General features: G+C 48.8%; 1 protein-coding gene across 4 annotated transcripts; it reads right to left on the bottom strand.

The window, feature by feature from the left end:
- Window positions 1-2539: 2539 nt before the first annotated feature.
- On the bottom strand, window positions 2540-18990 carry IFFO1 (intermediate filament family orphan 1). Of its 4 annotated transcripts, none has more exons than XM_073311232.2 (9): window positions 18014-18990; window positions 10346-10406; window positions 10165-10260; window positions 9660-9800; window positions 8567-8751; window positions 7389-7509; window positions 6327-6419; window positions 5934-6064; window positions 2540-3331 (listed from the first exon to the last, which is right to left on the bottom strand). In XM_073311232.2, exons 1-9 carry the CDS (start codon window positions 18742-18744, stop codon window positions 3229-3231), a joined length of 1662 nt encoding a protein of 553 aa, XP_073167333.1. In that variant the 5' UTR covers window positions 18745-18990; the 3' UTR covers window positions 2540-3228. The 4 variants fall into 4 exon arrangements, with proteins under 4 accessions (XP_073167333.1, XP_073167330.1, XP_073167347.1 ...); XM_073311229.2 differs by having other exon boundaries at window positions 6327-6422; window positions 18014-18989; XM_073311246.2 differs by having other exon boundaries at window positions 8567-8727; window positions 18014-18987.
- Between the last annotated feature and the right edge of the window lie 4964 nt (window positions 18991-23954).

Consider the following 23954-nt stretch of genomic DNA (forward strand, 5'->3'; position numbering starts at 1 on the left):
CTCAGTCTGTTTCCTTTCTTAGTCACAAATCACCATTCTACTTCTCAGTTTTTATACTCTCTTCAGTTTCTTACTGTGATCCTTTCCCTTGTGGTGTCCATGGCAATGATTTCTGAATCTGATTGTCCAAGAGATCTCCATTTTCTCAGCTGCTATTCACCATTGAAACTCGCACTTCCAGACAACATATCCTCTCTTCCAACATGGCTACCAACTTGCATGTCATACCCTAGATCTCTCTTCTATCTTCCAGCAGAAAGGAAAACATAGCACATAAAAGGGCAAGTCACAGCAGGTGGGTGCAGAACTATAACTAAACAGAAGGACCCAAAGTGCCTCTGAAACTCCCATTTGCCACTCCTGATCAAAGGCTCCCTTGACAATTGATTTATATACAAAGTCTTGCTGCTCAGCGTCACTGTTCAGGACAACTGGACCTGTATTCCCCGCTCTATGGTTCAGCAAAGGCACCCACTCTTAAGATTCTGGATGTCAGCCATCACCTCTCTTGGATTTAGAGAAGCATCTCTATCCCTCCTGACCAGGGATTTTCCAGGCTGCACAGTTCACTGCCTACACTGCGAATTCCCTAGCCAGGCAGATTGTCTCTGTTGGCCTGCTTAGCTTTTCTTCTCTGTGGCTATAAACAGGGTAATTGCCAAGTTATAAGGTACCACACAGCGTTTCCTAAGCAAGCATATTTAGTCTTAAGGTGAAAGCATTACAGAAGAAACATATTAAAAACAATAAATGAACATACATGCATACTGATGAGCTTACCAGAAATCATCCCAGCACGGGCATGTGAAGAGCCCTTCAAACCCCACAAGGGTTTTTCTGTGTGATTACAAGTTCATAACCCCCTTGGCTCAGAACAAGCACCTACATGAATCTGAGAGACACTCCTTTAGACAGCTAGGCCTCTGATCTTGTCCTCATGTAACAGGTGATCAGCAGACAAAGGCAAAGCTTCAGAAGGCTGAGTTCTTGCCTAACTGGAGGGGGTACACATTTGCATACATCTCCTGCTACAGACTTCCTGGGAAAGGAAGGACATAGTTTCAGATAGTCCTCTGACACGCATAACACTTCCCAAGGTTTATATTAGGCATGTTTGCCACCTATACACAATCCACAATAACACAAATATTTTTTTAATATAATTAACTCCTAAAATGCTTAAAAATAATTCAATAACGTTTATCCAGAACACTGCAGAAAATTGACATACCCGTTATACTCAGCTCTACCCTTCACTGATAGGGAGGGATTAACCACTTGGAGATTTCAAACATTGGGGCTGAACAAAAACCCAAGTGTCCCAGTCACATGGTCCTCACAGAGACAAACAAATGGACCAAACGCACAACCTCACCCAGTTCCATTTTCTAAAAAGAGGGTGGGGGAAAAATCAATTATTTTTCAAATGTAAAAAATCAGACTAATAAAAAATGCTATTTTTGTTTATTTTTTTTGAATTCCAATCATGAGTAATAAAATTAACTATCTTCTAGTAAACAAGAAATAAGTCATTCACCATTTTCTAGCATAACATATAGTTATTCAGATTCTTAATTTTTATAATTTGTTAATCCATATAATTGCTTAAATAAATATAGATATAGTGTGTCCTCCTGGTTAGCAAACAGAAGCACCAAATTTAGTGTAAAGGCTATAATTAGTTGCAAATCAATGTTTTAATGGTTACCAATCAATGAGAATCAATCTTTTTTTAGGAAAATAACTAAACAACAAACAAGATTAAAATGGATGATTGAAATGAAGGTTTCCTGCTTGCCAATTTAAATCATGATTTGAATTGGTGAATCATTCAGTGCAGCCTCATTCAGCCAAAATGAGAATGTTCTGCAACTTACAGTGAATTTGAGAGACCAGTCTTACTTCCTCTGGAAGAGTCCTACCATCCCATCAGGTGAGAGAGAATTTTCCATTATCCTGTAGCCAGTTATCAGTCCTGCTGACTGTCAAATGCCACTTTGTGTTTGTTGGCAAGGAGATAGGGAGTGAATTCTCAGTTAAAGTGTACTGGACATACAGGTTAATTCCAGGTATGTGATGAGAGCAGACAGCGTCCCTGTGCGTAGTGTTACAGGAACTCCCTTTGCCAACAGTGGATCAGTACAGGCTGAGAGCGTGGGGAAGGGTGACAAATGGGAGGGTAACTCAGGTTCCAGTAGGGTCCTTGAGCAAGGGTCAGAGCAGCATAAGCCCTGTCCTTGCTTAGAACGAAGCTCAGCAGAGCAGGGACCATGTCTACTTTTTGGTTGTTTTTAAAACAGAACCTAGCACATTTGAGTGCTACCACAATCAAAATACTAAGTGCAGTTCCTGGAGGGCAGTGTGACCGCAACAATGGAGCCCTCTTCTCTTCCCCACCATGTTCTAGCAGAAGCTGCAACAACAGACTCTTCCCTGCAGCAGTGCCCAGGCAGTGCCCAATCTGGACTGCCTACAGGAAGCTTCCTGTCAGCAGTGCTCTCCAACTCCCACACCAGATAAATAAAACCCCACACAGCTGTAGAAAAGGGCATTATTGTCCCATTTAATGAGTCCTCATTTCCATCACAAACACATACACGTGTCATCACACCAGAGATGCGCAGCAAAGCAAAGTGCATGGAGGTGGCAGGGGGCAGGAGCCAACAGCCCTTTCCCCATCCCCAAGGAGAGACGAGGCTCTCGGTACCTTGTGTGCTGTGGCACAGGGACCATGTGAGTGTTCACTGAGCACAGAGGACAGAGAGAGCCCAGCACTTGGCCCAGTTGGCACCAATGTTTGCAGATGGGCACAGCTCCACTTCTGAAGCTCTACTTCTGAGCAGCACAAGGGGTGCAGAGGGAGATAGGTCAAGTATACCAGGACAAGGGACGGATGCGGTGGGTCTGGGAGGTCCCCAGGAGACAGGTCCCAGGGGATGCTGCTATAATAAAGTTGGCTCCTCCCTGTCTAAACCCCAGTAAGATCCACGTGGGGGAGGAGAAGACAGAGGTGGGGAGAGGGAAGGGGACCCTGTGTGAGGGCCCTCAGCTCCAGCTAGCTGTTCTCATTTACAACATGTCCTTTTTGGTTCCCCACCCCTGCCCCAAATGAGGAGAGATTTGATAACAGAGTTCTGATGGTGGCTCCCTGTCCCTGTCAGTCTCTCCCAGCCACAGTTCAGACACCCCTGCTCTCTGCCTTGCCAGGAGGGGGCAGGGCCTCTCAAATTATCTGATAGAGGCATCCGTTGGGAGGTTGTGATTGGACTCCTCGGTATCCTCATTCAGGGCCGGTTCACTGTTAGAGAGTGGTGTGAAAGCAGGAGACTTTCTGAAAGAGAACAAAGGGCAGGGGTCACGTGGGCACCAGATTTGGGGGAGGAAGGAGGAGGGAGAGAAGCAGAGCTATTATAACTAGGGCTGTTGATTAATCACAGTTAACTCATGTGATTAACTAAAAAAATTAATCTCGATTAATCGCAGTTTTAATTGTACTGTTAAACAATAGAATACCAATTAAAATGTATTAAACATTTTGGATTTTTTTCTATATTTTCATATATATTTTGTACTCTGTGTTGTAACTGAAATCAAAGTGTATATTATTTATTACAAATATTTGCACTGTAAAAATGATAAAAGAAATAGTATTTCAATTCACCTCATACAAATACCATAGTGAAATCTCTTTGTCGTGAAAATGCAACTTAAAAATGTAGATTTTTTTTTGTCACATAACTGCACTCAAAAACAAAACAACGTAAATCTTCAGAGCATGCAAGTCCACTCAGTCTTACTTCTTGTTCAGCCAATTGCTAAGACAAACAAGTTTGTTTACATTTATGAGAGAAAATGCTGCCCTCTTCTTATTTACAACGTCACCAGAAAGTGAGAACAGGCATTTGCATGGGACTTTTGTAGCCAGCATTGCAAGGTATTTACATGCCAGATATGCTAAACATTTATATGCCCCTTCATGCTTCGGCCACCACTCCAGAGGACATGCTTCCATGCTGATGACGCTTGTAAAAAAAAATAATGCGTTAATTAAATTTGTGATCGAACTCCTTGGGGGAGCATTGTATGTTTCCTGCTCTGTTTTACCTGCATTCTGCCATATATTTCACAGTATAGCAGTCTCGGATGATGACCCAGCACGTTGTTCATTTTAAGAACACTTTCACCGCAGAATTCACAAAAGGCAAAGAAGGTATCAATGTGAGATTTCTAAAGATAGATGCGAAAAGTACAGAACCCGAACCACCAAAAAAGAAAATCAACCTTCTGCTGGTGGCATCTGACAGATAATGAAAATGAACATGTGTCGGTCCGCACTGCTTTGGATAGTTATCGAGCAGAACCCGTCATCAGCATGGACGCATGTCACCTGGAATGGTGGTTGAAGCATGAAGGGACATATGAATCTTTAGTGCATATGGCATGTAAATATCTTGCAAAGCCTGCTACAACAGTACCATGAGAATGCCTGTTCTCACTTTCAGGTGACATTGTAAACAAGAAGCGGATAGCATTATCTTGTTCAGCATTGGCTGAACGAGAAGTAAGACTGAGTGGACTTGTAGGCTCTAAAGTTTTAAATTGTTTTATTTTTGAGTGCAGTTATGTAAAAAAAAAATCTACATTTGTAAGTTCAACTTGCATGATAAGAAATTGCAGCACAGTACTTGTATTAGGTGAATTGAAAAATACTATTTCTTTTGTTTTTTTACAGTGCAAATAATTGTAATAAAAAATAAAATGAGCACTGTACACTCTGAATTGTGTGTTGTAATTGAAATCAGTATATTTGAAAAGGTAGAAAACATCCAAAAATATTTAAATAAATGGTATTCTGTTATTGTTTAACAGTGCAATTAATTGCGATTAACTTTTTTAATTGCTTGATAGCCCTAATTATAACTGATACCTAGGAGGTGCTGTATAACCAGATGGATTCATCAGGTAGTAGAAGGGGTGCAGTTAACACTGGGAAGTAAATACGTGACATTAGATGGGTCCCGTAGAGCACCACTAGAGGGCAAGGGGTTTATATGGAGCCTAAATAAATGCTGGTGCCAATGATGGGGAGCTTTGCTCAGAACAATATCCTGGCAGCACCCAGAGGAGGGGGATATGGAGGAGGGAAGTGACACTGTGAACTCATTCCAGCAGGGCCCAGCCCAGAGCTGCACTGACTTCATACTCCCACAGGCCAGCAGAATGTCCCAGCAGATCAGTGATGCTCTATTCCAGGTTCTCTTTAGACAGTGACATCATCTGTCAAAGCTGACAGCTGAACATGATTCATCTGCCATAGGCACCTGGCACCAAATTCAACTCCTGTGAGGAGTCTGCAAGGCGGTTACAGCTGATCATTCAGAGTCCAATCCAGTTGTGACAGCCAGCCCAGCCCCTCACCCATCAATGCACTAGCTCCCCTGTGAGAACTGGGAACAGACCCCAGGAGCCTCAATTTCCAGTCCCCCTAGTAGCTCCCACTCTTCTCCCAGCGCTGGGAGTAGAACCTTGTCTGTGTGGGAGATGGAACAAACCTCAGTGCCTTCCTCTCCAAGTACGAGGCGCATTTCTTTGACTTTACCTTCTCTAACATAAGATATAGAGCAACATGTAAATTCAGAACAAACAATGCCGCCCCCTCCTCCCCCAAAGCACTGCACTGTGCACACTTTGCTCCCTCGGGAGAGGATGAGTGAACAAACAACACGTGACAAACACGTGGTCAGGATGCTTAATCTGGAAGGCATTCAGATACTACAGTGAGGAGTGCAGTACACAAATCTATAAAGCACAGAACTGAATTGAACCCAAGAGTCCTAACTCCATCCCCTGACTCTGAGCCACTAGATCCAATGCCCCTCCCAGAGCTGGGATTGGAACCCAGGAATCCTGGCCCTCCCTATCCTGGAGCTCACCTGTCTCCAGACTGGGTGATGAGCCGGCGGCAGGTCTCCATCTGCACATCCAGCCCACGCTTCATGCTGCACATTTCCATGTATTCATGCAGGTGCCGATTCATGTCATTCTTTGCTGTTGCAAGCTCCAGCTGCACAAGGGGGAGCAATGAGGAGCTGAACCTGCCGGTGTGGCACTATCTGTGCCACATGGGAACACTGCATACTGTCCCAGCCAGCCCGCCAGAGGACACTGCCTACCTTCTCCTCCAATCAGGGGACACTGCCCAGCTTCACTAGCCAGTCATAGGGCAACATCCACAATTACCAACTTTCTTGTCCCGCCTGGGGTCTATCCCTACATCTCCCATCTCCTTGCCCGCCCCCATCTTCCCCACTATGTCCTTCTCCTACCTCTATTTGGTCGATGGTTTCCTGATATTCCTTTTCACGGCTCTTGAAGAGCGACTCTGTGTCCTTAATCACCTTCTCCAGACAGTCATCCTGCTGCTGGGGGAGAAGAGGGTGCCATGACGTTTGGAGACAGGGCAGTTGCCAGACATCAGAAAGCACAGCGTGAGAGATCAGAGAAAGACCGGGCAGCACCAGAGGGAGCAAGGAAAGGGTAGAGAACAGAGACAGACAGTGACACAGGATAAGGGTGGGTGTGTTCCCAGTTCACATAAATCACATTTAACAGGCCACAACTACAGCCTGTCTCCATGTTTGCATTCACTGGTACAGCTACATCTGTAGACACTTGATCAGCCAGGGCTCTCCCGTCTAGCAGCAGGGATGGGACAGACAGCCTGGGACCACTGGCAGTGGGAAGTTTTGTCCTGAAAAAGCACAGCATTGCCCTGAGACATTGAGGATTGTGGCAAAGAGACAGCCCCCCATCGCCAACAGCCCCCCCAAGACCCCACAACTGTGAACCCACTAGGGTCAAGGGGAGCAGCTGGAGTGCTGGCTATGCAGGGGCCTTGGCCAATTGGACTTTCAGGCCTCATCTTAGGCGGTGCAGAATAAGTTTTCTTCTCACTCAAGGGGCTGATAGTCTCAATGGCGGGTTTAAGGGACAGAATGAGAGCAGCTAAAGATGGCACCTTCCCAGCTGGGTAGGATTTTTTCTATGCTTGCTGGTTTTGGCAAGCACCTCTGACAAGAGGCCTTAGGCCAGTCTGAAAAAGAGATCTGGGCACATTTTACAGGGGCAGGGTGGTGTAGATAACTGGTTGGGGGAAGGCCATGTAGGGCCTAGACAGGGGTGTTTGAATATTCTGTATTTGAATGAGAGCTTCGGGGTAACAAACATTCAAGACTGCACGGCAGCGGAGAACTATCCAATCCATTAGAAATGGGTGAGTATTTGTGTAGGAATTAGCATAAACAGGAATGAGGGATCCACACTGTACCAGAGAGAGAGAGAAGGGTAGCTGGAGATGGGGTATGACTGGAGCATGAAGCTGGTGTTACCTCCCCCTGCACCTCCGCAGCTGCTATGGCGTATCCGGAGAAATCCTCCCAGAGCAGCAGCGTTTCCTCTGTCTCCTCCCATGTGAGACTGTCACAGTCATCCTCAAAATCATACTCTCTCCTGGGGACAAGGAAACCGCATGTCAGCAAAGAGAGGGGAACTCTCCCAGTAGGAAGAGCTACAAAGTGTGAGGCTTCAATACTAATTGTGGTGGAATTCCCAATCCTGGCCTTTCCCCAAAGGAAGGTGCTGTTTTTGAAACTGTGGGTTGTGACCCAGTCCTGGGTTGCGGAATAGAAGGTACTGGGTCACGGCAGCTCTGGTCAGCATCGCCGACTGGGCCATTAAAAGTCCCATCGGCGGTGTTGCCTGGCTAAGGCAGGCTAATTCCAACCTGTTCTGACACTGCGCTACACCCTGGAAGTGGCCAGAAGCAGGTCCGGCTTCTAGGTGGGGGGACCACAGGACTCTGCGCGCTGCCCCCACCTCAAGCACCAGTTCTGCACTACCATTGGCCAGTTCCCGGCCAATGAGAGATGGGGGGGGGTGTGCCTGAGGGTGAGAGCTCTGTGGAGCCGCTTGCGTGCCTCCGCCTAGGAGCCAGACCTGCTGCTGGCCACTTCTGGGGCACAGTGCAGTACGCGGTGCCAGGGTAGGCAGGAAGCCTGCCTCTGTACCCCGGCTGCGCCGCTGACTGGGAACTGCCAGAGGTAAGCAGGTGCCCCAACTCCCTGCCCCAGCCCTGAGCCTCCCCTCACCCCCAAACCCGGAGCCCCGTCCTACACTCCAAACCCCTCATTCCTGGCCTCATCCCAGAGCCTGCACCCCCAGCCCAAAGCCCTGACCTCCTCCTGCACCCCAACCCTCTGCCCCAGCCCAGAGCCCCTCCCACACCCTAAACCACTCATCCCCAGGTCCGTTGGGTCATGGGCATCAACAATTTTCTTCAACTGGGTTGCCAGAAAAAAAGTTTGAAAACCACTGCTGTAATGAATTCGGAAGAGCCATTGGCTGTGGGGGAGCTTTCAGCTACACCAGTCCCAGCCTCTCCCAGCATGGGGAAGAGCTGTAGGGAACAGGGCAGGAGAGCTGGCTATGACAGAACTCACAGCGACTCCAGTCCCAGCCTGTCTCAGCAGCAGGTGTGGGGCATAAGTAAAGGCTGGGTTACACTCACAGCTGGTTCAGCATCCTCTGCATCTCCTCATTGATGCTCATGGCTGTGGTCTCTTCATCTTCCTCCTCTTCAGGCTTTTTGGAGGCATCGTTCTCAGACAGTGAAGTGTCCTCGTCACTGATCAGCTTCCGCTCCCGCTTCCGCCCCGCCGTGGCTGGGACCTTAATGGGAGACAAGTGCAGAGACTACAGAAACAAGGCCGGGTCCAAGGTCGGGTTGTTGAGAGGAGATGAAGGGGAAAGGAATGGCATAGGGGTAGGAAGATAGGGAAAGTAAGAAAGAAAGAAGGAAGAAGAGAGAGCGAGAGAGAGGGGCTTATTATGATCAGGTTAAAGATGGTGCAATGGCTAAAATGTGATTTTAGAATATTTTAAAATTAAAAATTATGCAACTAAAGATGGAATCTGTGAACCTGATGAGAAGAATGTGGTTTAATTGAAGAACTCAACTCTCCCCGCCCCCAGATCCAGAGACAGAGGGAAAGGGAAAGGCAGAGAGAGGAAGAAGAGACAGTCTAAGTGAAATATGTCAATATTTACAGTCAAACCTTAGTTTACAGAAAGTGTCTAAATTGTACATATTCTTAACTGAATGAAACTAACCAGCTGCCTCTGTAGGGGGAAGGGAGAGAGAGTGAGACAGGGACAGAGCAAGCGAGCGAGAAAGAGAGAAAGAGAGAGAGATAGGGACAGGGACAGAGAGAAAGGCAGAGACAGAGAGAAGAGGGGGTGGAGAGAGAAGGGGTTAGAGACAGACACTTTGCACCATGTCTCCCTCTTCTGCAGCTGCTCCCCTATTACTCAGGAGTCCCAGTGCCCAATATCTCTGAATAATGAGTTGGGTGGGTACTCCTAATGCCTCGAGTAAAGTCTGCAGCTCTCAGCCTCCTCCTCTTGCCTCTCTGCCTGTTGCTCCCCACCCCAACACATGTAACCCAATATGGAGAGCAGGTGAACTCATGGAACAAGGCTTATAGTGACTGATCCCCTCCTCTGCAAGAGGCATGTAAGTGCTTTTGTCTCTCCCCCTTGGCTAGAAGCTCCTTCCCCCAGTGGTAGCTGTTTCGCTTGGGACAGCAGCAGGTGCATCTCACCTGAAACATTTTGATCATGTCCTCACAGTTACGCTGCTGTGCCACGTCACACAGCTTGGCTGTGATGTCAATGCGCCGACAGATATCCATGTCCACTTTCATGGCCTTCTCTTGGATCTTGGTATCCAGCTCTGTGAGATTCTGACCCAGTGAGAACCAGCCCAGCACATGGTGCAAGGGGACAGAGGAAAAGGATAGTTAGACAAGGCACACGGAACCCTCTAACACAGAGTCCTGACAGAGAATTCTCCTGGGCATGGTGAGGGAGATCATCATGCTGGAGGCATTATAATCAAGGCCAGGCACTGTCAGGGCATTGCTGAGGGAGCTCACGCTGGAGGCTTTCCCCATGCACTCAGGTTGGGCACTGCTGTGTCACTCTACAGACATTCCTTGTTTGGCATTACTATGAGAAAACGCACATCAGCCTGCCGAGCCATGGGATGGGTTCACAATGTCTTGGCTAATGGCTGAGTGTGTATGCTCGGTGGACAGGGGCACTCACATTGCTCATCAGTCCCTTGAAGACAACCAGCTCTGCCTTGAGCTGCTCCACCTTCAGGGCTAGCTCCTCCTGGCATGCTTCAGCCTCCTGGGCCTCCTGCTCAGGGGGGAAAGGGAAACACTGGAATCAGTGCCAGGGAAATGAGGCTAGGGTGCAGGGGGAGTGGGGATGGGCCCCTCACCTCATGCAGCTCAGTCACTTGGTCCTGCAGCTGGACACGCACAGTATACTCCTCTTCCCACCTAGTGAGACAAATGTGCCATTTACACCCTGCCTACCGCACAGCACCCTCTGCTGGGGAGGGCAGAGCCGGCAGCTACAGGTTGCCTTCCTCACTGCTGAACTGCACACTACGGGATCCACTCTAGTCATACAAGGAGTATTGGAAGTGGGGGAGAGAATTTGCTCTGGAATTTGCTGCCCTTCCTTTCCAAACAGCTACAGCTGTTGGATGCATGTCACGCCTTCCAACCATGAGCTGGTCCCTGCCACAGACTCTACTGATCTCACTCAGAATTCACCAACTGTCTTTCACGTCACAGTACGGGGCCCTCAGGACACCAACCACAAGCTGTATTTAGCAGCTGAAACACACTCCCCAGGACCAGATTAGATCAATTGGCAGATCTAGCCCATTGTCCTCTCTGCCCCTCCCCACCATGCCAGTTCAGGCGAGTGGCCTCCAGCCTGGGCTATACTGGGTTTTGCTGTACAGGCAGTAACAGGCGTTGGGCTGTATTGGGCACTGAGGGGCTGCCACAATCTGTGCTGTGCTTGTGTTATATTTATATAGAGATATGCTGTGTTATTAAATGGGGCTGTACTGGGACAGTGGATAGTAGAGCTCTGCAAAGGGCTCCACTATACAGGGCTGTACTGTGTTGTGATGGGCTATGGCGTGTGGTATAACTGGCTATGCCAGTGGTGGGCAAACTACAGCCCGGGGGCCACATCCGGCCCTCCAGATGTTTTAATCTGGCCCTTGAGCTCCTGCCAGGAAGTGGGGTCTGGGGCTTGCCCTGCTGTGGTGCTCCAGCTGGGGAGTGGGGTCGAGGTCTTGCCCCACTCTGCATGTCTCCTGGAAGCAGCAGCATGTCCCCTCTCCGGCTCCTACATGAAGGGGCAGCCAGAGGGCTCCACCTGCTGCCCCCGCCCCAAGCGCTGCCCTCGCAGCTCCCATTGGCCGGGAACCGCAAATAATGGGAGCTGCAGGGGCAGCGCCTGTGGACAGGGCAGCATGCAGAACCGTCTGGCCACACCTTCGCGTAGGAGCCAGAGGGGGGACATGCTGCTGTTTCTGGGAGCTGCATGAGGTAAGCACTGCCCTGAGCCTGCCCCCCTCAACCCTTCCCACACCTCAACCCCCTGCCCCAACCCTGATCCCCCTCCTGCCCTCCGAACCCCTCGGTCCCAGCCTGGAGCACCCTCCAACACCTCCAACCCCTTGCCAGCCCCCCCAGTGGGAGCCCTCCCACCCTCCAACCCCCAATTTCATGATCATTCATGGCCCTTGTGCCAAAAACTTTGCCCACCCCCTATGCTATCATCCTGTGTATTGCACTGCGATAGGCTGTGCTGAACTGGCCTATTTTATGTTAGGTTGTATTGGTTATTCAGGCATTATGTTACACCAGGTTGTACTGCACTGCAGCTGGGCTGCAAAGAGCTGTTCTGCCCCGGTTATGTTGGGTTTCGATTGGTTGCACTATACTTAGGCTGTATTATGTTGCAAAAGACTGCTATATTAAGCTATATTTCTCTGCAGCATGCTGGCTATGCTGCAATTATTGCAAGATGACTGGCAGTTTTATGCGGGTTGTGTTGTGCTGCAATGGGCTACAATACTCTAAGCTATATTTCATCACCATGTGTTGTGCCATTCTGTGCTATATTAGCTTGTGTGGTACAGTTTTACATTGTGCTGTATTGCAGTGTGTTGATCCATGTTTGGTTATGTTGTGCTGGGTTGTATTTCACTTTGCTAATTAACGGTATCCTCTCCCATCTTTAGTTCATATTGGTTGGTGGTGCACTGTATTGGCCCCTGCTCTATTGTGTTGAACAGTGCAGCACAAGGTTGTTGCTATTCCACTTCCATTTCCTTTGGGCGAGTGGAATTTTCTCATTGGGCTGGGCACTCATTATGAGTTGCCAACTCTTGCAATTTTATCATGATTCTTGCAATAGTTGGTGTTTTTCTTAAAGCCCCAGCCCCTGGAGTTGTATAATAACATGAAAGTCTCAGCTTTCATTTTTATCGTAGCACATTTCTAGTGCTCGTGGCTGGGCAGAAAAGTTTGAAAACGTGAATCCTAAAAGCTCAGAAACCAGAAGGCAAATAGAAAGAACCCCACATTTATTATCTCATGATTTTTAAGCCAGGCTCCTGATTTCTGGCATCTGGCTCATGACTTTGGAATACCTGGGATTGGCAATATTGCTCACTCTTAGAAAATGTCCCACCCTAAAGCTGCATGCTGGGCTTTTTTATGTACCCCAGATCACTGCCCTGAACAAGCAGGCAGCCCATCCTCCATCTGCAGGAAAACAGTCCATAGGGGTTCCTCTTACCTTGATAGGAAAGAACAGGAAAGAGGGAAGAAGAAAGAGATACACAACAGAGGGAAGGACAGAGATACAAGCAGGATGTACCTTCCATGGGAACTGATCAAACAAGGTTTCCATCTCTGAGGAGAAAATGTGTTTCTCTGTCACAAAATACTTCAGTGTCTCTTCCTCTCCCTCCTTCTCTCTCCAGATCTGGCTTGCAGTGCTTTCTGCCTCTCTTCCCATCACTCAACCTCTCTCTCTAGCTCTGTCTACACTAGGAAAGTGACCCATTACTGAAACTGCTTTTAAGTAGTGATTCCCCTGAATCATTATGGCGTAGAACAGACAGGGATTTCAACACTGGGTCAGAAAATGACAGTGATACTTTGTGGAAGCAACACTTCTGTATGCCCTCTACATCCTTCACCCCCTGCTTACTCTTTCCCTGGCTCTCTGTTTCTCTCCTCCTCTCAGATACTTTATCATTCCCATCTGCAATGCACCATTCCTAATAATAACCTCCCTGAACCACTTCCCCCACGCAGACCAGACCAGCCAAGAGGCTCCAGCCAGCATCCTGGATGTTCCTGCGGACTGTGAGCAAAGCTCCCTCATGTAACCCCTTCTCATCATCCCAAGTCCTCACGGGGAGCCACAGATCCTTCCCTTGTATCCAATGTAACACACACATCACTCCAGCACTGCAATATCCCAGTAACCTGCTCGAGGACCAGAAAATGTGAGGGAAGGAAGACAGAAAACCTGAGAGATCCTCTGCCCCATATAGACCCGGCCACCTACCAGGCAACACTAGGCCAGCATTTCCAACCCATCCCCTCCCAGACCAAGGACAACACCCTGCCCTCCCCATCCAAGCCTCATGACACCATGAGGAAAACAGCATAAAAAAATAAAATCTTTCTTTAAAAATCAGTATCAGCCAATCTGGGACCACGAACACTAAAATGCCTTAATTATCATCATGTGGTTATTGTATGGTGCCATTAGTGGGCAGAGTTAAGGTTGTTTGGGGGCTTTAAATTGTATATTTCCAACTTTAACATGTTTGGGTGACACATGTTTAACCTTAACTGTGGATTTCCTGGGTTTGTAATACAAAGATTTGGGGATAATCACGCCATCACTGCGATGTAGTTTATCCTGAATTACTGATATGGAGTCTCCATCTTAACCACATCTTATCATTTGTGTCTGGGAATACGTATATGTATGTGGGAGAAAGGGAGAGAGCAGACATGACTGGGCTCCCAGTTGCATGATCCTTGGCAGTCTGTACACAGGTTTTTTCCCCACCCAGTCTCTTGTCGCTGCTTCTCCTCCCTTCATATTCCCGATCCCCTGCAAGCTGTGGTCTGCTCCAAAGTCCTGTACATTTGAAGAGAAACTTTCCTCATCACACCGTTGGGGATCAGCAGTCTTTGGGGCTCCTTTGGCCAAGGTGCAGACACTCAGCACTGCCCTATGCCCTTCCAGAATGCAAGAGTTTAATTCCCAAAACTCAAACTATTCAAAAACCAGGAAATACTAAGTTAATGTGACTCTTCCTACAAAACACAACCGTCGCTGTGTCCCTATTGGGATGGCAATGGGAACCAGGAATTTCCTGGGTCTGCAGCACTGAAGTTTAGGGAATTCAACTCTTATCGCAGGAGGACATGAGGAACCCAGGGCCGTGTTGAGCTCCTGCAACCTTAATTCCATGGCATTACATTTTTGCATATGAACTTCCCCTGTTTTTGAGAAAGTGAGGGGCCATGACTGAAGGGAAATTTTGCAGCAGGGAATGAGGAAGGTTTCTTGGGCACATGTTGTCACCTCTCAGGCATTAGCTCCCACCTCCTCCTAGCCTCCAGCAGGGTTAGAAGCCCAGTGAGAGGAAGGAAGCAGGTAGTGGAGATACCTTGAGAAAGCTAGAGACTGCCTGGGGGATGGGGATCCCCAGTATCCAGGCCTCAAACTGTGGCCCATGTAGCGGGAAGGGTCTCTGCACTCCCCTTGCCCCCAGAAATGCGAGATGGGGAATCTCAGAAGCCCTTCCATTGATGCGGGAAAAGGGGAGCCCCACAGCCTCCTACTCCCAGTCAGGACCACAGGAGGTTCACAGCTGCAGCTGCGCATCTCAGAAGGTTCTCGATGTGGGGAAGGGGTTGTGGGGCTTCTCTTTCTCCCGTTCCTGCTATTCCTGGCAAAACAATGAAAAATGTTACACCAAGCACATCACTAGCCCCCAGACCTGCAGCATCTCTAACCACCCCCCTGTGTCCTCCCAATGTATCCGCAGAATCACCTACACAATGCCCCTCCCAGTGCTGGGGTGAATATGGGACCCCTCCAAAGCCTTTGAAGTTTTTCAGCATCAAACCAGCTAAAACGAACTCTTGAACTGTGAACAAGCCAAAACAGGCTGGTCATACTCCTGAAGAGCCCAAATAGTTTACAGATTTGGAAACCACCAGACAGAAATTAAAGCCCAGATCCTCAAAGGTTTTGATACACCTAACGCCTATTGAAATCACTGGCCCCTAAGTATCTTTGAGGATCTGGGCCAAAGTGACTTGGCTAGGGAAACTCAGGAAGTCTGTAGCAAAGTTCAGAATTGAACATTGGGTCTCCTGAGTCCCCATTAGTGCCTCAGGGGTGGGCTAGTTCTCCAAAATACCTCAGAAGGATGGCCAGCTCCAGATGTACAATTTAAGTGACTGCTAACCACCACATAGCCAGTCTGTGGAGGGGCTTCAAGAACAGAAACCAGTTCTCCTGGGTCCTACTCTTCATTGCCTTAACCACAAGACCATCTTGTTTCTTCCTACAATCTGTCCTTCATTACCACACCTATTACACTGACATTCCAGCTTGTGTGACTACAGCCCCGGGGAATTCAGTTTTAGCATGCTAATTTCAAAAGGCAAAGGGCTGAATGGATGATACTTGAGTTTTCCATATTAGAGACCTGGGTTCTATTCCTAGCTCCGATAGCAGTGACACTGATCTGCAAAAAAGGGGTAATGGTGGCTGCCTGCCCCTAGGAAAGGGCTCTAAGCATACACTTCATAATAATAATAATAACACGTATGACGCACACAGAAGAGTAACATTAGCAGTCCATAGAAGAGAAGACGAACTCTTGAGCTTCTGTTTCCTAGTCAAGTGCACCTTCCTCTGAGTATCAGGTATTTCATAGAACAGTCTGGTCCCCCCAACCCCTTCCTGTTCCTTCCATATGTAGCTCACAGCACTTCAGCTTCCCCCTCCACAGAGACAAAAAGAAAGCCTGATTATTTTTGAATTATTTGGATCTTGGCACCTGACAGCTAGGGGTTAACAGAACTATATGTTTTATTTCAGAGTAACAGCCGTGTTAGTCTGTATTCGCAAAAAGAAAAGGAGGACTTGTGGCACCTTAGAGACTAACCAATTTATTTGAGCATGAGCTTTCGTGAGCTACAGCTCACTTCATCGGATGCATACCGTGGAAACTGCAGAAGACGTTATATACACACAGAGATCATGAACCAATACCTCCTCCCACCCCACTGTCCTGCTGTCTTCTATATATATATATATATATATATATATATATATATAATGTCTTCTGCAGTTTCCACGGTACGCATCCGATGAAATGAGCTGTAGCTCATGAAAGTTCATGCTCAAATAAATTGGTTAGTCTCTAAGGTGCCACAAGTCCTCCTTTTCTTTATATGTTTTATGTGGATACTGCCCATAGTTTTGCCCCTTTCATTGCTTAAAACATCCTCCAAAAGCAACACAAGAACATTGTTTTTTTTTTAAATTTACATGTCATTTGGCTGTGGGAGAGGTGGGGAAAGAACTTAATGTTTCCAGGATCCCTTAGCCAAGTTACCCCAAATTTGCACCCAACTCCACCCTAGGCCCTGAACTGGAACCTACTTGTTTTCAGGCTGATCTTATTAAACATGTGAATTTTAGAGCAGTTTAAAACTTGACATTAAACAGAAGTGTGGTTGTCCTCTTAACTATAATAAAATAAGGAATTCCCAGTGATATCGAAAGACTACCCAAGAACTTTTGGCACAAGCCAACCACTAGCTCCAGGGGGTCACATGGAAACTTTCTCTGGGACAGGTTATCCCATCACTGCCCCCTACAGGGTTTCCTGCACCTGCCTCTGAAACAGCTGGTGCTAGGATACTGGACTAGATATGCTACAGGACTATGTTCTTATATGAGGTTTGGAGAGGAAGGACAGGGAGAAAGGGTGGCCAACAGATAGTCCTATCAAGAATTTCTCCAGAGCATTCCCACTACACAGCAAGGTCCCTTGGTCTTTGACACTGAACTACCACAGTCTTGGAGACTCTCTCTCTTTGCCCTCACCTCCAGACTTCATCTACTCCCTGTCTCCAACTCAGCCCCCCTCCCTGGTCCCTATTTCCCTTGCAAGCCCAATCTCCTTACATGCTGTATCATCTTACTCACTGTTGCTAACTCTCAATTTTTTTCTTAAAGTCCCAGCTCCTGGAGTCATGTTAGTTCAGAAGAATCTCAACTTTCATTAAAAAAGTTTCAGGCCCTCATGGTTGGGGTGAAAACCTGGAGAATGTGACCTAAATGCACCATGAATGCTCAAAAACCAGAAGATAAATAAATTATTATCACTACAAAAGGTTTCTCCCCCCCCTCCCCCCCGCTCTCCTGCTGGTAATAGCTCATCTTACGTGATCACTCTCCTAACAGTGTGTATGATAACACCCATTTTTTCATGTTCTGTGTGTATATAAATCTCCTCACTGTATTTTCCACTGAATGCATCCGATGAAGTGAGCTGTAGCTCACGAAAGCTTATGTGCAAATAAATTGGTTAGTCTCTAAGGTGCCACTAGTACTCCTTTTCAAGATACATGAAAAGAGCTCAGCATTTACCATTTTTAAAGTTTTTGTGATTTGTATCCTGATCTCGTGATTTTTTGGAACGAGTCATGATTTTGAGTGCTTGGAGTTTGCAGTCTGCATTCACCCATGTCCCTTTGCCCCACCCCTCTGCCTCTGCTCTCTCACCTGTGCTAGTAGTCACCTACTCACCACCCTCCTCCCTACCTTACACTCCCCTGCAGCCCCTCCACTTTTTCACATTTAGCTGTATTCACCCCACTGCTCCCTACCACTCCATTCTCTGCACCCTTCTCTTGTCTGCACTGACACATCTCCAGTTGCCCTGGGGCTGCCACTCACTCCCTGCCCCCATTCTCCCTTTAGTCTCCTGCCTGTGCTGGACTCACCCTGCTCCCTTTCTCACCTGCGTTTGTACTCGTCGCGCTCCCTCTTCACCTTGGCCAACACATTGTAGAGGGCCCGGATCTCAGGGGTGATGGTGTCGATCTGCACGCCAACCCCGTCAGGGTGAACCCACGAGACCCCCGGCCCCTGAACCAGGGTGGTCTCAGGTCCTGGGCCCAGCCGACGGGCCTGCGAGAAGGACCAGATGGTGCCTGGCATGAAGCAGGATGAGGATGAAAAGGGGCTGCCAGACAAGGGAGGAGGCTGGGAAGAAGACGTGAATGGCACCCCAAGGTGGCAGCTGGGAGAGCCCAAAACCCTAGAGGGGGCACAGAGCCCAGCTGGCCGGGGGCTGCCCAGGGCAAGCCCCAGTGGGCGAATGGGGCTGCTGAAGCTGGTCTGCACAGCCTGATCCCGGCGCTGGACAGCCCGCAGACGGCTGCCCCCCTCCTCCAGCGCCTGCTGCAGCTGTTTTTCCAGCTGCCGGTTCCTGCGCTCCAGCTCGTGCACCTTGGCCAGGAAGCAGCGGAAGCGCAGGTTCAGGGTCTTCAGCACGTTGATGTTGGAGCCCAGGTCATTGCGGAGGGCCATGGCAGCAGGGGGGGCCGGGAAAGGGGGCACTGCTGAAGCGGGGCCCAGCTCTCCGCCGAAAAAGTCCCCCAGGGGCGCTGGTGGAAGCGGCTCTGGCTCAGCCAGGCCCTGCTGCTCTTGCTGCAGGAGGAAGAGGTTGGGGCCGAATAACGGGTTCATGGCTGCGGCTGGTCGGAGCGGGCGGCGAGGGGAGCGGGCCGAGGGAGGGGAGCGGGGGGGCCGAGGGGCCAATCAGGACCCTGGCTGCTGCAGGGCCGCTGTCAGGCAGAGGCGGGCTAGGGGGAGGGGGCTGCGCGGGGAGCAATCCCAGGCAGAGCGAGGGAGGAGAGACGGAGGGAGCCGGCTGCCGAGGCGGGGAGGCGACAGGGCGGCAGCTTCCGCTGCAGAGGGGAGGGGTCCGGGAATGCAGCAGAAGCGCTGATGGGGTAGGCGGGGGCCTGCGCGGGGAGGAGGGGGGGCGGGGAGAGTGTCGGAGCAAGGCCCAGAGCCGGAGCGCGGGATTCACGTGCCCCGCCTGCGAGCGGTCCAGGCTTTTCCCTGGGGCGAGGGGTTCTACCGCCCGCGCAGGGCTGGGGCGGAATCATGGGCACTCCCCGCTTTTCAGACTGGGGCAGCCGAGCGCTCGTCCGTCCAGCCTCGTATCCTGTCCCTGGCAGTGGCCAGCGGCAGATGCAAGAGGCCCTGCAGGAGGCAGCGATGAGCTGGATAATCTGCCTTTGCCTCCAAGGCTCTCCACAGTCCTATGAATTATTGAGACATCCAGCCCCTGCCTTCTCGCCAACAAAAGCCTTGATTCTCCTACAAGCCCTGGGTGCTTTCTCCTCTGCTACACTGAAATCTAGGGGAACCTCCCTCTCCAAGCTTATCCACTTTCAGCTCCATCTAGACCATCCCCATGGTGCCTAGAGAGAGTCGCCAGCTGATGATGGCTAGGCAGATGATTAGCTGAGATTTTGTCTATGCAATGACATGCTGGTGCTGGGTTCCAGAGTGGCAGCTGTGTTAGTCTGTATCAGCAAAACCAAGGAGGAGTCCTTGTGGCACCTTAGAGACTAACATTTATTTGGGCATAAGCTTTGATGAAGTGGGTTCTAGCCCATGAGATGTGCTGTTACCGCAGCTTTTCACCTCCCACCCCAAAATGGCTGTTTAACTCACCTGTTGAGTCTTGCCTTTATGACTATGCTCTGAGTATTACCTTTACTATACTGGGATTCAGAGGAACTGGGGGGCGGTGGGGGGTCTATACCCAGCTCTGCCACTGACTTGCTGGGTGACCTTGGGCAAGTCACTTAATCCCTGTGCCTCAGTTTCCCCCTGCAAACTGGAGATTCAGTCTTCAGTGACATGATCACATGCTTCCCCCCCCCCCCCACAGGACCCCTGTCTCATTCAATGCACAGCATGGAGGGTGCTCACTAAATGAGCAGCTATTGTATATTTTATTTACTCCGTGTACAGGCCCAGGCCTCATTCACTGCACACTGTTCAAACCCTGCTCTGAAGACAAAAATTATTTATTTCCTCTTGGGCTTTTCTGCAGCTCTCATCACTATAATATCCAAATGCTTCACAAACTTTACAACAGCCCTGTGAGATGAAGGGGTTTTATCCCCCTTTTACAGACAGGAGACTAAGGCACAGAGTTTAAGATCAGAAATGCCCACTAATTTTAGGTACCCCATTTGAGACACCTAGGACCTGATTTTTCAGAGTACTTAGAGCTACACTGCTCAAAGTCCAGCACTTCTGCAAATGAGACCCAGAAAGTGAGGAGCACACAATTAGTAACCAGCTGTGAAAAGTCTGGTTGCTGTGACTTGCCCAGCATCACACAGAGGCAAGAATAGAATTCTCCAGGGCAGTATTCAGCTGCCATGAGACCATCCTTTCTCTTCCTGCAATCCTTTGCCTTCTTCACACACCTAATTTCTGCAACAAATAAGACATGGGGTCCTACAGACAGTAGTCTCCTTCACCACACAGAACAGGTCCATTGTGTGCACTGAATGAGGCCAGGGATCCTATAGAAATAATAGTATGTGATCACATAATTAATGCACCATAATGCATTTGCCTAAGTGGGGGGGGGGGCAGGAGGGGGCATGCGAATTAAAGTCAAGCAGGCAACCTTAATTATGGCACTTCCTAATTTATGTATTCTTGACTTTGCAGCCTGAACAATATTCTTTTAACCTATCATCCTCTCCAGTTAACCAGTTGCTTGTTAATTTTTCAGTTTGCTCCAGCATCTTTTCTTTTGCAGCTTTAATTTTTGACAGAGCCTCAGCGTTATTACCACAAAACAACAAGTATCTCGCAACATCCTCTGCAGTAAAGACTGAGCCAAAGAAATGATATGCATCTCCACAATGTCCTCATCACAGCATGGCTGGCCCCTGTAAATTACGCAGGTCCACCACTCCTATGCCAGGCAGAACAGGTACAATTAAAAGAGCAGGGCAATAAAGGACCAGTGAGAACCTAGGAGGAGGGAGACCTGGTGAACTAGGGCTGGCAGTCTCTGTGGAAAGCTGCAGAGTTCTCTACAAGCCCTCCTGGGGAAAGGGGGGATTTCTCAGAAAGCCAGGAGAGGGGCTAGCCTGCTGACTTTCAAGAGTGAAAGTCAGTGGCGGGAGGCTGAAAAGGGCTGAAGCTTAGGAAGCTAGTGAAAGGGCTGGCTGGCCTTCCTCAGCTAGAGAGTCATGGCCAGAGAATGTGTGAGATGGCTAAAGGTGAAGAGCAGCAGGGGGACATGCTTGCAGGCTATTTGAGCCAAAGAGGGCTGAGGTGTAGGGAGGGACATAAGCTGCACTAGAGAACTGGGGCATGCTGAGACTCTATGCAATGTGCTCTCTGAACTACAGCTATGAGACTTGGGCTATGGTTTACATGCGTGGGGGTGGCTGTTGTAATAACTCCTCAAGACTATTTGTATGCAGAAAGAATGTTTGGACTATTCCTGGGGACTCTGAAGGAAGCAAACAGAGTGCTGTGGCCTACTGCAGGAGGGTATTCCAGGCAGGGCCATCCTGACATTCCTTAATCTGTGTATTTCTTGATAGGCCAGCATATCCCCCCATTCCCTGGCTGCCTCCCTGCTTAACGTACACTGAAAAATGTTCTCCACTGGTGATGGGTTGAGCTATTTGTACTTTCCTTGTACCTGCTGCAGTTCCAGCTCCTTTCTGCTGGGTTCCAGGGCTTGGATTTCCATTTTTGGAAGGATGCCTGGTTGGCTCAATAAACCTTTGATCCTTGCCCTTTAGCCATCCTGCCTTATTTAGGGGTTACCCTGCTATTTATGGTAGCTGCTTAGGTAGCCTCCCTGATTAACCTAAGGATTTCATTTGTACATTTGATGGTAGAGCCTTTTTGACTAGCTTCATTTTATTAATATCTCCCTTTCTACAGTGCTATATCACCATGCCTCACTTTGGGATCTTTCCTCCCCTGGGGATGTTAAACCTCATTGATAATGCGGTCACTATTACTTAATGGTTCAACTACAGCTACTCCTTGAACAAACCCCTGTATGTCACTTAAATTTTAACTGCCTCATCCCTTCAATGTTCGAGCACTAGCTGTTCCAAGAAATAATTAAGGTGTCAAGAAATTGCTTCTCTAAACCAATCTTGGCCTTTGAGCAGTTTATACAAGAGATCTAGAAGTCATCCTCTACTAGATTTAGTGGCTATTTTGGTCTCCTCAGCTCCTTTTCCCTTCGCTCAGTCTCACCTCATTCCGTTGTTCAGCATTCTAAGAGGAACCGGAGTCACAGCCAAGGGATTCGTAACTGTCAGGTTTAATCATATGTGTGACAATAGCACAGGAACTGCTGGCAAATGCATGTACACATTTGAGTCTGGGAGGGGAGATAATTCAGTAATTAGCTGGGCAGGCAGAAGCTCAGTTACATGGTGGACTCAGGACATCTGCATTTTATTCCGAGCTCTTTAAGGGAATAGAGTTCTACTGGGTTAATTCAGAGCAGGCTGGGCCTTAGAAATGTTGGATCCTATACTGAACTGTGACCCTGGGCAAGACCATCCCCCCCTCTCTAATCTTGCCAGGAGAGTCTGAGGCTCCATCAGTGCACAGAAGATTCTTTAGGAGCCTCACACATGAAAAGGACACAAGCAGGCAAAGGCTTAGAATCACTTGTAACCAGGAGGTCTCAGACCTTCAGGTGGGCATTTCCCAGCCCCATAAAGGATAAAGAGTATCCTGGAGAAGATGCCTCACCTGGTCTAGGTGCAGAAGATTCACAGGCCCTGGTGCTGCAGACTTGTCTACACATACAGCACTGCAGGTGCACAAGTGTAGTGCTTAGTGAAGACGCTACCCACATGGGAGGGAGAGCTTCTCCCTTTGGCATAGGACTCCACCTCCTGAAGAGGCAGTACCTATGTTGATAGGAGAAACTGGGAGTTAGGTCCCCTACGCCAGGAGGGTGTAACTGCATCACTCAGGGATGTGGATTTTTCACCTCCCCTCGTGACAGTTAAACCAACGTGAGTGTGTAGTGTAGACCAGGATTTAAGACATTTAAGATGAAATCCTCACTGCAGTGGCACTGAATCCCCCAGGGCAACTCTATGATGTAGAAAGAGATTCAGGAACCAAAAGGTGAGAGCCAAGGTTTAAGCTAAAAATCTTGTTCTACTTCAGCAGAAATCTGCTATCCACACAGGCCTGACTGCAGCTAGGACCTAACCCAGGAGAGCTCAAGCTGGAACTCATGACCCAATTACCAGTGTTGATGGGGGTGTATTATGTTGGGGACTGGGTCATCTCCCCCCAGGAAAGTCCTGGAAACCACCCCCCCCCCGGCTTAAGGCACTAGGGACTAGGAGCCCTAGAGGATGATCCCACAGGGCACTAAAGGAAGACTGATTTGTTTAAAGCTCAGTATGTGGGGAATGGGAGGGGGACACTTCAGACATGGATCAATTTGATTTCATCACCCACTGTTAGGCTAGTGGAGGGACTGTCCAAAGGTTAGAGAAGGAGAATCAGGGCAGGAACTCACCGAAAGCTGTACAGCAAGGCAACAGCAGCAATGAGAATTAAGTTTAGGGCTCCTGTACACCAGGCTCACGCAGGAAGAATACCTTACATCAGATATCTAGGAGAGGGGGCTGGGCAGCCTTATCTATGCAGAGGAAGAAAGTTTACTAGTAAAACTGCCTCCAACACGAGGCCTGCTCACTGCTGTGACTGGGAAAAACTAGCTACTTTCCCCTCTTCAGGCATGAGCTTATTTGCAGGTCTACTCGCAGAAAGGGCTTCCAGAGCTCAGGGAGCTGGGCTGACATGTACTAGGCATACGGCAGTTGCCGGGGTTTGTACGAAGGTTAGTAGCCTTC

Source organism: Lepidochelys kempii, chromosome 1 (assembly GCF_965140285.1).
Source record: "Lepidochelys kempii isolate rLepKem1 chromosome 1, rLepKem1.hap1, whole genome shotgun sequence".
Classification (NCBI taxonomy): domain Eukaryota; kingdom Metazoa; phylum Chordata; order Testudines; family Cheloniidae; genus Lepidochelys; species Lepidochelys kempii.

What these genes read in the sequence shown, in the direction of transcription:
- IFFO1 (XM_073311229.2), bottom strand. Translation starts at nt 18,744, where the DNA reads ATGAACCCGTTATTCGGCCCCAACCTCTTCCTCCTGCAGCAAGAGCAG. An exon ending in CGCGACGAGTACAAACGCAG is followed by an intron (nt 10,407 to 18,013) that starts GTGAGAAAGGGA and finishes TTGTCTCACTAG; the next exon opens with GTGGGAAGAGGAGTATACTG. An exon ending in CTGCGGAGGTGCAGGGGGAG is followed by an intron (nt 6,423 to 7,388) that starts GTAACACCAGCT and finishes CTTCTCCCCCAG; the next exon opens with CAGCAGGATGACTGTCTGGA.